The following is a 14,592-nucleotide window of genomic DNA, read 5'->3' as shown; positions in this document are numbered from 1 at the left end:
ATTTCTTCAATTCAACTCCCATGTATCAACAAGCAGACATCATACTCGTAAATATTAATTTTGGTCCACTTCTGGAGTCTCTAGCGATTTTTCCAGTTCCTCCAAAAACTTCAAATTTTTGTGGAAACGTTAAAAACAAACTCAAAAATAACCACCCGACTTGAAAACAACCGTTTTTAAGACATTTTGGACCTTCCAAGAGCAATTTTAAATTCCTGGAGAAATTTGAAAACTCGCTAGAGGCTCCAAAAAAAAGTCAAATTGCGTTTGTTTTCAAGTAGACACACAAGACAACATATTTTCGAAACACCCTCTCATTAAAAAAAATTGCTGGAGGCTCCAGAATGGGCCAAAACTAGTAGTTGTGGATGTAGGGAGTAGAATTGAAGAAATCATTCGCATTCGTTCACTTTGCTCCAAAAAAAAAAAAATTCAAAACGAACTCAGGAAATGTCAAGAATTGAAAGGAAAACCGAGTAAAAACAAGAACACGACAAGTCAACCAAACAAAACTAAACCAAAATGATTTCGCAAAAATCCAATAATTTAAAGAAGACTTGAAAGTTAATTTTTGAAAAAAAAACTGAAAAATTGAAAGAATGAAAAAATATGTTCATTGCCTGCGGTATTATTGAAGATAATTCTTAAAAATGAAAGAAATCAGATATTGAATAAAGACATTGAAAACTCATACAAAAAAAAGAATAGGTACCTACCTACGTAAATTAAGAAACGTCAATTCCAAGAAATTGAGGGAATGATTGACACAAGTAGTGAAGAAAATTTAGACTCTACAGATGATAAATTTTTCAGACTTAAGAACTGTAGACAGTTTGCTGAAAAAAATGTTGAAAAACAGAAAAATTGAAAGGTTGTACCCAAACTACAAAAAAAAAATAATGAAAAAGCTCGAAAAATAACACTTTAAAAAACAAAAATGAAAAAACAGGTGAAAAAATAAAAAAATACTTAAATAGGAAAATAGTGGAAAAAATCAAAAAAAAACTTTAAATGAAAAATTAAAAAAAAAAGACGACGTGAGGATAAATAAAAAATTCAGAAACTTGGAGGATTTGCTTTTGAATGAAATGAGTCATCAAAAAAGTAGTCTATGTATGATGAAAAAAGAGCGAAAATAATACAAATGTTTTTTGAAAGAGGCAACAGAAACAAAATTTAAAAAAAATAGAACTTGGAAAGTCAGTCTCAAAGATAACAAGAAATGTTTGAAAAACTAAAAAAATAAGTCGAAAAAAATACTTGATATTGTTAAAATTCGAGAACATGAAGAGCCATCAAAGAAACTGAAAAACTGGGCTAATATTTGAAAAGAATTCCAAAACAAAATTGAAAGCAATCAAAAATAGAGAATTTTCTAAAAGATGTTGGGAAAAGAATTTTCAAAAGTTCAATCACCAAAAAGAAGAAATTTTCCAAAAAAGATGACGATAAAAACTCGAGCAAAAAATTTCACAACTAAAATAGAATGAAAAAATGTATGAAAAAAAATTTAAACGAATCCAAATTAACTAAAACGAACGTCTGCGAATTTACAATAATTCTCAAAAAAAAATTAAATAAAATAAAACATAAAATTTTGAAAAAAATATCATGAAAAGCTCGAGCAAAAAAATCTAAAAAGTTGAAAAGTGAGCTACAATAAAAAAAAAAGTGTGAAAGATTCATAATCATAACATTAAAAATTGAAATACCCAATTGAACAATATATGAAACACTGATTTTCAAAACTTGAAAAAAACAGAAAATATTTTCAAGAAAATGAAAAAAATCCTTGCAAAAAAATGGGCAATATTGAAGATGAAGATGGTATTTAAAAACTCCTAATGAAAAAATGTTAAAAACTGAAAAGAAGTTTAATAGCTTTGTAAAAAAGTAGGTGATACATATAAAATTTTGGACATCCAGCAAAAAAACATTTTCATGTCAAAAAGTTTCAATTCTAAAAAAAAATCTAAAAAAAATTAGGATTTTATTGAAGTAGTTTCAATAAGCCATCCTGATACGCAATGGGGAGGGGGAATTTACCTACCTATCCTCAAAATCTAATCACTTCGATAAAAATCATGACACTGACGTATTTTTTATCACCTGTAAGTACGATTTGTAAAAAACACTACTCGAAAACAATGTTTAAAAAACACATACGAGTCCAAAACAATGAGAATATTAATCCTTTTGAGATGGTTGCTACACTTTTTTTAAATCAAACAACAATTACATCATTATAATATTAACTACCTATCTAATGTTCGAATCAGATTTAAACCTGGTTGAAAATTTGATGTTATCTACTAAGTAGGTACGAGTACTTACACATTTAATGTAATCAATCTCGACAGGTTCTTCTGAAATGACAATGAATTACTTGTACAAGTTCAAATTTTTTAACAATGTCGAGTTCTAACAGGAGATTTTCTTTTAGTTACTGAACTGTCATGTTTTTAGGAGTACTCAAAATAAATATTTTTGAACCAACCTTGCTTTTTACTTAATCTAACCGAATTCGATCAAAAAATATCCATAAATTGCCAAACAGGTATTTGGAAAAAGTTCGAAAACCCTACAATATTAATTTCTCACATTTCATAGGTAATATAATTTACGAGTACCCTATATACATAGGTACCTACAAAAATAAGTTGCATTCTTTTCGATAAGTACTCGTAGGTACAACTTGAGCGACATTATTTCGCATTTTAATACCCCTCTGAAAAGCTTAATCGTATTAACACGTTGATAATATACTAATCGAGTTTTAATTTTTCAGATTCTACCACGAAATAATGTAATGAGTATTTAACGTATATTGGGATCAACACAAGCAGTACGACGAATATTCAATCAGCTCGTTAAATTCGAATTTTATTACCTACGCAACTACCATACCGATTCGATCGTCGTGTATTTACCTACCTACCTACAATTGTACCGCATAACTCGTCATATTTGAATAGTTGCACCAATCATCACGATGACTGATATGAAAAATGCACCAGCGACCAAATGCGAAGCGAAGACTTTCATCGCCGAGTACAAATTGTACAAGATTAGATGGCTAATTTTGAGCATTTTCATCCTGTATACGTTCTCGAATTCGTTCCAATGGGGTCAATACGTGATAATTAACAACGTCGTAGTAAAATACTATGATATCGAACCCAGCGCCGTTGATTGGACGATGACCGTTTACATGGTGGCCTATCTACCTTTGGTGTTTCCAGCTTTATGGCTATTGGAAAAAATAGTGAGTACATTTTTGATTTTTTTTATCGTAGGTACATATTTTAGTAATTCATAAAAAACCAATTTGGCAATTAGATGTTTCTTTCAATTCATCGCGTGATGCTTACCAAAAAAAAAAAAAAATTGAGTACATAGATAAAATAAAAATAAACGATAGGCTACATTTAACACAGTGACCATTCTCATTACGAATTTCGACGGTAATAACGCGTAATATAGGTGAATAAGAAAGTGATATTACATACCTATACGCAAAAAGAAAGAACAACGTAATTATACATAGAAAAGATAAAGTGGTTTAATATAATTATATCTCTTCAAAACTATTAAATAACTGTCGATAAATTGATTATGAAATTTTCATAAATGACAAATAATAGGTATAATGTGAAATATGTAGATTAAATATTGAAAATCTGCGAATCGTAGGTACATCGTGCAAGAGATAGGTACCTATGTAAATAATCAGAATTCCTGTCTCGAGTAAGAGATATCTACGTACTCAAACGTATAATTACTTATACATTTGCGTGAATTCTGAGAATCATTTTATTGATTAAAGGGTGATGTAAGTATAGTTAGCTATTTATTCTTCTAGAACAAAAGTAGGAACAAAACTAAGTAGGTAGGTACCTTTTTTAATGAACTTAGTGAATGAGATTGAGATTCCCTTTCAGACGGGTCCAAAAATACACAATTTCCTGTTTGCTAGGTGCCTAAAGACAAGGTATTCGAATAGATTGGGTCATACACTAAAGTAATGTTTCAGATATTGACAAAGACGAGCGTTGTTTTGATTACAAACAATGAAAGTTCTGTTAAAAATTTTGAAGAGTTTGTAAGAGTTGATAAAAATGAATCATTATCACGTTTTAGTTGAATGTGCCATTGTTGGTGTAAGTAGAAGAAGTAGGTATACAAATAAGCGAGGTATGAAAAAATTTCGATCTGGACGATGCTAAATTGACTAGAGCATGCAAAAATACTTCATCAACCAAAATTTCAGGAACTGAAGTGCATTTTTCAATTTTTGAAAATTTTTAGATTTTTTAGCTAACATGAAAAAAATCTCGAAATGGTCTAGAAAGCTGAAATTTGATATGTTACCTCATTTTCGACGCTCTATATGATTGAAAGTGATTTCTAGAACCATTTCGAGTAATTCTGGAGCCTCGAGCAGATTTTTGAAAGTTGAGATTTTCATAAAATTTCACCCCAATGGAGTTGAGAAGTTGAAATTTTTTGTATACCCTAATTATAACAATGATTAGTCGATTGAAGGTGGGTTTATGTCCTTTCTGGAGCCTTTAGTTGTATTTTGAAAGGTCTAGATTTTCAAAAAAAAAAAAAAAAAACAACAAAAAAAAACAAACCATAAAAACCGCCCAAATTAAATTTAGGTTCTCGCATTTATTACATGTTTTATTTGAAAATCTGAAAACCCCCGAAGTTTCCAAATATGGGCGGAGGCTCCAAAAAGGGCTTAAATATATCACATCACCATCCAGAAATTTCAGGTGCTGAAGTGGATTTTTTGGTTTCTGGTAAATTTTTGATAATCAAAATGAAAAAAAATATCAAAAATTCACCTAATAGTAAGTACAGTCATTTTAGCAAAATTTTTAGTCGAACCTCGAAAAAATTGGGGGCAAGCTGAACTTCACATTATTTGTTCAGATTGGTCTCTAAAACAACCCATCAAAAGTTGCACCCCGCAACTTGAGTGCTACCCCCGCAAGAGGTCATTAACCTTTGCCGATACAGGGTTTTCAGCTGTATCGCCAAAATGAAGGGTCCGAGAGGAAAAATGTTCGAACAAAAATTGTTCTACGCTAAATTTCCTATCAGCATGATCAGTCCAGCTTTTCCCAAAATGGCGATTTCACCCTTACTGAGGAGGGGGTAAAGTTGTCAATTTTATGAAAATTGTTTTAAAAATGAAAATCGGCGTTTTAAAACGTGAACTCGATTCACGGTAGACTCGAAAATATTTTGACCAAAGTTGCACTCTGCAACTTGTCTGCAACCCCCGCAAAAGGTCATTAACCTTTGTCAATCTACGTGTTTTGGCTATATCGCCGAAATGAAGGGTCGGAGGGAAAAAAGTGATTGCACTAAAATTATTCTACGTCAAATTTCTTATAAGGATGGCCAGTTCAGTTGAAATATATTTTTCGATTTTTGGTGAATTTTTGAAAATCAAATTGAGGCCAAAAATGAGAACAAAAAACAAAATTTTACCAAATTGAGCTATAAAGCTGAAATTTGGGACATACCTCATTTTCGACCTGCCAAATCGATTGGAAACAATTTCAAACCGCTTTGAGCAGTTCTGGAGCCTCCAGTAGATTTTTGAAACTTTAAATTTCCACAAAATTTCATCAAATGAAGTTGGAATGTGGAAATTCACGCTGCAATCTAATTTAAACACGCTTTTAAGTCAACTGCTGGTAGGTTTGAGTCATTTTGTGGCCACCAGCGACTTTTTGAAAATTCTTGGAGCCTCCAGTAGATTTTTGAAACTTGAAATTTCCACAAAATTTCATTAAAAACAGTTGGAAAGCTAAAATTTATTCTGTAAACTAATTTCAATACGCTAGGGAGTCGACTGTAAGTACATTTCAAGTCGTTTTGGAGCCTTCAGCGAGTTTTCGTAAATTACGGGAGCCTCCAGTAAATTTTTGAAAAGTGTAATTTCTGCAAAATTTCATAAAAAGGAATAGATTTTGTGGCATTTTTTGAAAAACATAAGTTTCTAAAAATCTGTTGTACACTCTAAAACGGATTGAAACTGCCTGCGATTCACCTCAGAATAATGTCAAAAATAAGGTGTCTCTGTTTGGTGAAATTTTATGGAAATTTCAAGCATTGAAATATCTGCCGGAGGCTCCTGTAATTTCCAAAAAGTCGCTGGAGGCTTCAAAACGTCTTGAAATCTACCGGTAGTCAACTTCATAGCATAGGTACTGAAATTAGTTTATAGAGTGAATTTTTGCTTTCCAACTTCCTTTAATGAAATTTTAAGTTTCTAAAATCTGTTGGAGGCTCTAGTGATTTTCAAAAGGATACCTGAGGCTCCAAAATGACTTGAACCAACCTGCAGTCGACTTGATATAGCGTATTGAAATTGGAGTACACAGTCAATTTTGGATTTCCAACTCTGTTTGGTAAATTTTTATGGAAATTTCAAGCATTGAAATATCTGCTGGGGGCTCCAGTAATTTCCAAAAAGTCGCTGGATGCTCCGAAACGACTTGAAATGTACTTACAGTCGACTCCCTAGCGTATTGAAATTAGTTTACACTGTTTCTGGCTGGTGATGTATTTTTTCATGCACTTTCGATTTAGCTTCAAGTACAAGCTTACATACCCATACCTATTTAGCTCAAATTCGAAATATTACTGGTTGTGAGGGGAAGAGGAGGAAGGGGGGGGGGGTCAAATATGAATAGCTTCTGAAAATGAATTTTCCAAAAAATGGTCACATTTGAAACGTTAGTGATTTTTTAAAATTTTAAATGCTATCTTTTTAAAAATTTTGAGTTTCTGACTTAGGAATAATTATCATTACCTACCTATTATTATTATCTATTATTTTTTTACAAATTTTCAACTCGCAAGAGAACCTTTTGAACCTGCATTCTCTGATTTGAACGAAACCAAGCTAGTTGAAAATGAACACGACCCTTGACCAAAATTTCAGGCGCTAAAGTTGATTTTTGAATATTTGGAAAATTTTGAAAAATTGATAAATTGAAAATATTTAAAAATGATTTTCAACATTTTTCATAATATATATGTATATAAAAATATTTTTTTGAGAAAAATGAACCAATACGAATAATTTCTTCAATTCAACTCAACTCACAAGACAGTTCAAATCTTCTTGGAAAATTTACATGATTTTTTTCACTTTTTCGGGAAGGTGACCGACTAAAACTTTCCAGTAGGCGCCCAATAAGCACCTGCCAAAGTTATCGGTTCCAAAGTTCATTTGTGACCCTTCAGAGTGATCTGAAATTTCTGTAAAAAATACTGAAAAGTCTATGAACGCTTCAGAATGGCCCAAAATTATTCACATTGGTTCGCTTATTGCGTTAGAATATTTTCATTTCAGGAAAAAGTTTAAAAATCACCATAAGAAACAGCTTTTTTAAATTTTCTAAATGTTCAAAAATTCGTTAAAAAACTCAAAAATCCAAAAATAAACTCTAGGTCATAAAATCTTGGTTACATATTGAGGTTTTGGAACATTTGAAAGATGCTCTTTCTCTTTAGTTGGTTTCGTTTCAAGGGGGAAGGGGGTGCCATGCAGTTCAAAAAGTTTCCTTGTCAAGTTTCTGTCATTCGTTAGTTGTTTTAAAAAAATCAAAACAGGCACCAAGGTAGGTACCTATCTATTTTTTGTTCATAAAATCAAGCAGATATTTCGTCAGATGGGTATAGCTTTTGAAAATTAAACTCTAAATTTATGATTTTTCCAAATTTCTAAAAATTTTGTAAAGCCAATATAAGTTTATTTATGATTTGTGGGCATCTTTTCTCTGACTTTCTCCTCAATTGGAGTTGATCAACTCTCTTTCCCCTTCCGCAAAAAAATCATTGTAGAGCGGAAAGGTTGAATTTCAAGAACATTATAATATGTACATTCAATTTATGGCCAGATTGAAGGGAATAATAAAACGAGGAGGGAGATGATCATCAGGAGCACAATTGCTACCTATCTACTTGGTTATTTTTTCAACGTCTTTGTATCATGGTTTCATCCCTTGGGAAAAAACTGTTCATTTCTTCCACCAAGCCAAAACAAATTCAAAATGTGCATATTATATTCACGATTCACGATGAGGGGGAAAAACTATGATTCGTTTTAAGAAACATTTTCAAATTTGATTCAAACGTTTTCTGCTACATTTTCATTCAAAAAATCGAATCAAAATTTCATCATTTAAATTTTTGATCAGGTGAATCCTATTTATCAATCGTCCGTCATAATATTAGATAAATTAGTATAAGCAACCTTGAAGGAAAAAAAATATCAAGAGTCAGCCAAAACTATACAATGAATGAAAAGGTTCATCAATAACCCTCTCAACTTTTTGGCACCTGAAGTTCAAAACAAACCCGCTCATTAAGAATTATTTTCTTTTGATCTACGCGGACGCGAATTTTTATCAACGGAAATGCGGACTGTTCATAGTGCAGGAATTGATTAAATTGTCTCTAAAAAATTAAAATAATATAGATTAACTTACATCAATTAGTTAATTTTGGCATTCATTTTAATCCATACTTACCTAGAAATAATCACGTGACTTAGGTATACATACCTATACACGTTTGTACAAAAACGCAAATTTTCTAATTAGATACGCTGTGTAGGTATTTTAAATAATGCGATGAAATTATTCATCATCGATAAAAAAAAATATAGAACAAATTTCAAATGTGTATAGGTACCTATAATACGGAAGTTACATCATTTTATACTTTGAACTTAGTACGAGTGGATTTTTCAACCAAAAAAAAAATCAAGTATTAAAATTTTTTAGGGGGGAAGGAGGTGCAACCAAAAATTTGTTATTTGTTGACTGAATGAAAAAAAATACCAATTTTGCTGAATAAAACGACAGGTGTTTTAACCATGCATCGTATCACTTTTTCCAAGTATACGAGACATTTATTATTCGACGTCTCATTGATAACCTTTTGATATGCTCATTTACAAATGACTCGTTGTAAGAACGCTCAATTGGATACTTGGCTACATTTTATAAGTTAATTATAGATACTTATACCGAGTAAATTATGTAATAAAACAAAATCACGACCTTTAATTGGTATCAGCAAATAGCCAGATTACAGATTATGAAAAATTTTTCTTCATTGTCAATTTTAATTACCTATTCATCTTTTCCCACAGGGTATCAGAAAAAGCATGGTGCTGACGAGCGCTGGTCTATGTCTAGGATCATGGATCAAGCTATACGCATCATTTGCCCAGGATAGATTTGCTTTCGCATTATTTGGTCAATCGGTTGGAGCTGTATCTCAAGTATTAGCCTTTGGTCTGGCTGCCAGAGTGACCGGTGTATGGTTCGGTCCTAATGAGGTGTCTTTTGCTTGTTCCTTGGCTGTTTTTGGTGATCAGGTACTTATTTATATTTTGTCAAGATGAAGGTTTGAGGATGAACACCTTACGAACATTATAATATGTTTTCATTTTTATTTATAGTTTGGATCTGCTGTGGGATTCTATCTTCCGGCGTTATTAGTAGAGAATACTACAATCCCTCGTATTCGTAGTAGATTAATTTTACTCAACGCTATCATAGCTGGAACTGCATCTCTCATTATGTTATCAGTATTAGTATGTGAGTATAGATAACAGAATTACTTATCTTAATACAACTCTCGAAGCGTTTATATTTTTATCTACTTCACGTGTGCCTATACATTACACCTATTTAACTCATTACAGACTTTAAAGAACGACCTAAGACTCCACCAAGTGCTGCTGACGCCATGCAACAAAAAGCTAGCGAACAAAGTAACATCATCAACGATCTAAGGATCCTGTTCCGAAAAAAAGGATTCATTTTAATGATGATTGCATATGGAATAAATAACGGCGCTTTCAATACGTTCATGACATTGTTCAATTCGAGATTCTTGATTTATTTTCCGGTGAGTGGCTGTGAAACTGCATTTTAATTCAAAATTGTTCCATTTAATTAAAAATTATGATTTTTTAATAGGGCCAAGAGTACCACGTGGGTAGTCTCGGATTCCTCATCATGCTCAGTGGTATCGTTGGGTCAGTTACGGCAGGATATTACTTAGACAGAAGCCATAAGTACAAGTAAGTTGACAAACTTATGATTTGTTTGATTTGCAAAAAAAAATTTGATTTACCTACCTGATTAGTCGCAATATTAACTTGTTAATTGTTATATTGTTTGTTTTTCACAGAGAAACAACTTTGGGAATTTACTTCATGGCTATCGTTTCCATGATCTCGTTCATTTTCACACTTCGATCGGGTAGCTTGGCCCTCGTTTACGTTTCGTGTATTTTAATTGGGTAAGTACCTTACCAAAAATACCATGTCCTATGATATCATTGATATCAGAGGTTATCTACCTCACGTTAGTTAACAATTGCATACTACCAAGTGTACAAAAATTGAAAAACTTCGCTTGAAAAAAATACAGAAAATATAAAAAAATCAAGTTGGATTTCATACTAAATTGAAACCTGCTTAAAGACGAGAAAAAATCTCTTTTGAAATGAACTGAAATTGAAGTCAAGCTACGAAGTACAGAAAAAAATTACACATTATGTACCTACCTAGTAAAATAATCTAAAAAAAAGTGATATAAATATTTAGTGATACCTAATGGATTCAATATGTGGATATTTCTGGTTCGAAAAAATCTTCCAAACCAATTCTCCTTTCTGCGATTTTTTCAAAAAATAGAAAAGAACACGAAAAAATAATTTTTTTAATTTTTCCTAAATTTTTTGCGAACGACGAAAAATTTCTCTTGAAAACATTTCAATCAATGTGACCGTAGCATAATTTTTTGATGCAATAAGCCTTTTAAAAAAAATAATTTCACTTCTAAAAGTACCTATTAAAAATAAAATAAGCTAAAAATAGCCCTGCTTCGAACAGATTCCAAACCAAAAATCAAGTCAAGTCCTTCTATATTCTCTCAAAAATCAAAATTCCAATAGAATAACATCCCAGTTCCATCCTAATCCTTCAAAGAGTTATGGTCGTTCTAGTAATTTTTAAAAATTTCGAATTTCTTGTAAAACTGCTCAAATTTGAAAGCTCTAACCATTGAACGTGTTGAACTCACAGCAAATCTCTCAGAGAAGAGGAGTTTACAAAATAACATGGAAAAAAGTGTTCAAAATCAATGCATAGGTGGGTAATTAAAATCTGAGCTCAACCCTGAACTTTCAAGACCAAATGAACTGACCTTTCGAGAAATCTACCCCTGATTTAAACGGAATCGGAATTTTTGGCTAGAGCATGGTCTGAACCCCTCCCCCTCCCCTTCAATCAAAATTTCAGCAATTCAAATTTGATTTTTCGATTTTTCGATTTTTTTGGTGGGTTTTTGAAAATCAAAAATTGGCGATTTTTAACAATTTGTTTTTTTTTTTTTTAATATTACTTACTTGGTAAATTAATTCAGAAAAAATAATAAAATTTAGTCTTGGAACAAATACAAGTATATCAACTCCTCCAAACCAAATTTTACCATTTTCAACAATTCTGGAGTCTCCAGCGAAATTTTAAATTTCTCCGGTTACTAAAAATCGAGCCATTGTAACCTATTCTCGACCTGTTCAACGAGTTCATCCACATTTAAGCCAATGGAGAATTTCAAAAATTCTGGAAAAATTAAAAATTGTGCTGGAGGCTCGAGAATGGTAAGAAATGGTGAGAATTGGTTCGATGGGAGTTGAAATTAATTCATGGACTAATTTTCATCATTTTTACTGAATAAATGTGCACATTTAAAAAAAAAGCATAAATGGTCAAAAATAGTCAATTTTGGATTTTTAAAAATTTGTCAGAAATCGAAAAATTAATTTGGGCTACTGAAATCTTAATTGTGGGATTTCAAATTATGTTCTGTTTAAAGATAGAGGTCCCATTCAAATTGAAGACGCACATCTTGAAAGGTTCCCTTGTAACCTAACATTTAAAAATTTGAAAAAATCACATTGCCAATTTTTTAAAATAGGATCTCAACATCTCTGAAGGGCACATTGATCTCAAATTTTGATTAGAATGAAAAAATTAAAAATAAAAAAAAACAAGTGAATAATGACGTTTTGTATTTTTACTCATTTTGAGACGCTTAGTTCGATCAAGTGTCAGTTTTTTTTCTCAAACAATTTCCTGTGAATCACCTCCCTCCCTCCACCACCACCAAAAGTTTGGTCCAAATGAAGCTAAATTCTACAAAATATTCCACCAGTCAAAATTGTAGGTGCTGCAGTTCAATTTTTTCGGTTTTAAGAATTTTTAAAAATCAAACTTTGGAACTAGGGTGACAAAAATTGAAATTTTACGCGATTAAGCTAGAAAGACGGAATTTGATGAGCCCTATTTTTGACATTCCAAATGGATTGAAAGTGATTTCAAGTCATTCTCAGCAGTTTTATTGGAGCCTTTAGAAAAGTTTGGAGAATTACAATTTAAACAAAATTTTGTTCAATCAAATTGCAAAGCTAAAATCAGATTTGCCTCCTTTTTTTTGATGTGCTGAGTCGACTAGATGTGAATTCAAGTCATACTGGAGTTTTCGGCGATATTTCAAAAATTTAGAGGAAACGTACAAAAATTGACCAAAAAAATTTTGAACTCTGTTTTTTGAGGAAAAGAGGGAAGATGGTTTGAAGTAAAATTATGAAGATATTTCGACCCATAAACTTTCAAGTTAACATTAAGTACTAACTTATTTTCCATTTCTTGATCTATTGACTATTGTGCGAGTAAGATATGCTAATTTTTTGCTCTTTTTCATCCCACAGATTTTCTCAAATTGGTTACTACTGTGTAGCTGTACAGCTGGGAATAGAAATCACATATCCAGTTTCCGAATGCATATCATCTTCGTGCCTGCTTCTGGCATCACACGTTTGTGGAATAATATTCACAAATGCATTCAGATACATGACGGACGCGAATTTTTCTGATATTAATGTCACTTCAACGATGGCTGGTGTACTGCTAATAGGTTCCTTGATTAACGCTTTGGTACCGTCGAAATTAAGAAGACAAAATGTCGATGTTGATGATAACGATATTGCCATCGATTGTAAAGAAGAAACGAAAACTACGAGTACGATACCATAATTTACTTTAAATCGACTGGTTCCTATTTTTACGCTGTAAATTTTATTCGCTCTGTTGATCGAGCATCTAGGTGTAATTTTTATACGTTTTTTAAGAATTTTATTTTATTTTTGTGATATTTGTAATACATAATAGGTATATAGGTACTTGCTTATGTCAAGCGTTAGATTTAATCTAATAGTTTTGAATTCTGATGTACTCGTATTGTACAGTAATTTATTTTTATAAGAAACAGAGTTTTGTGTATTTAGATTTTCTCATTTTTTTACTACTAATGGTTTATACGTACTCCTCGTACGTCTTTTATTAGCGATTTGGTACCTATTTAGATGTAGGTAAATTTCTAAAAAATAATTTCTCATAAGTGTTTACCAGATACCTCTTTATGTTTACAAATTTCATGGAAAATTTTTACAATATTGATACATTTTTTTCCCATCGCTGTTTTTCTTTAAATATGTAATTAAATGAATCACGAAATGAATAAAGTGCATGTAACGAAATTTCCCTCCAAGTCATAATCGACAAATGAAACATCACTGACAATGAATAACACGTTGAATGGATGCAAAACAAAACAACCTTGCAGCGAAAAAATGACGTCATTATTGCTTCTCTTATCAATCTGTGATTGTGATTACATAATGTGTCTCAATATCGAAATGTGTAGAGATTAAGAAGAGTGCACAAAGTTGCAGTCCAGTGAATCCAAATTTGGTGCCTGGTTTGAGAGAGTCGATCTTAAATTAGTCGAAAAAAGAGTCATAAAAAGTATTTCTTATTTTCGAAAAAAAAATTATTCAAAAAATCAAGTTTACGCAGGCAATTTCATCGACATACACTAATTTAGAAATTGAAAATACGTTGAAAATTTTCAATAGATAAGATACTGCCTTCGAGTTCCAAGTTTAGGCAATTTAATTAACATCAAGTCGAATTTATGCGTCTAAAATATTCATGTCTAGACTAATATTAACTCGAAAAATCTCGAATAAGACATCATATCTATTTCTATATTATATTGAAATTTCAGCGAAATTAGACATGCCTATTTTTTTTAATATCCTGAAAAAAGTATGTAAGGTATGTGAAAATTGAGTTTGTTGGTCAATTTTTGGACCTTTTCTCTAAAAATAGCTTAATTGTAAATTTTTAAAAAAAATTATGGATTTTAGAAAATTTTTAAAGAATTAGAATTTTTAAAACATCGATAAGAATTCCAGTGTGACTTACAATCACCTTTAGTGACTCAGCACGTCAAAAAATAGAGGTACCTAATCTACCTATTTTTATAATTTTTCAACTTGGAAAAATGTACCCACAACAAGCTTGAAGCTGAAAAAAAATAATCGAAAATGTCTAATTTCGCTGAAATTGTCATACAGGATGTTGGTTGAGGAAGGTGCTGCATCCCACAGTTTTTTAATTGAACTTTAAAATTTGTA

At 31.4% G+C, this 14,592-nt stretch overlaps 1 protein-coding gene across 1 annotated transcript in view; it reads left to right on the top strand.

The window, feature by feature from the left end:
• LOC135842107 (heme transporter FLVCR2-like) overlaps positions 1-13,585 on the top strand; it is a 44,474-nt gene extending 30,889 nt beyond the window's left edge. The window contains exons 2-8 of the mRNA XM_065359465.1: positions 2,789-3,265; positions 9,188-9,415; positions 9,500-9,638; positions 9,746-9,951; positions 10,023-10,126; positions 10,237-10,347; positions 12,823-13,585. Of these exons, the coding sequence (XP_065215537.1) occupies positions 2,993-3,265; positions 9,188-9,415; positions 9,500-9,638; positions 9,746-9,951; positions 10,023-10,126; positions 10,237-10,347; positions 12,823-13,147 (1,386 nt within the window). The 5' untranslated portion in view covers positions 2,789-2,992 and the 3' untranslated portion in view covers positions 13,148-13,585. The remainder of the gene's footprint in view (positions 1-2,788; positions 3,266-9,187; positions 9,416-9,499; positions 9,639-9,745; positions 9,952-10,022; positions 10,127-10,236; positions 10,348-12,822) is intronic.
• The last annotated feature ends 1,007 nt before the right edge of the window (positions 13,586-14,592 follow it).

The sequence above is a fragment of the Planococcus citri genome, chromosome 3 (genome assembly GCF_950023065.1).
Source record: "Planococcus citri chromosome 3, ihPlaCitr1.1, whole genome shotgun sequence".
In the NCBI taxonomy this organism is placed as follows: Eukaryota; Metazoa; Arthropoda; class Insecta; order Hemiptera; family Pseudococcidae; genus Planococcus; species Planococcus citri.
The sequence above is the reverse complement of the archived record's forward strand: the minus strand, read 5'-3'. Positions and strand labels throughout refer to the sequence as shown.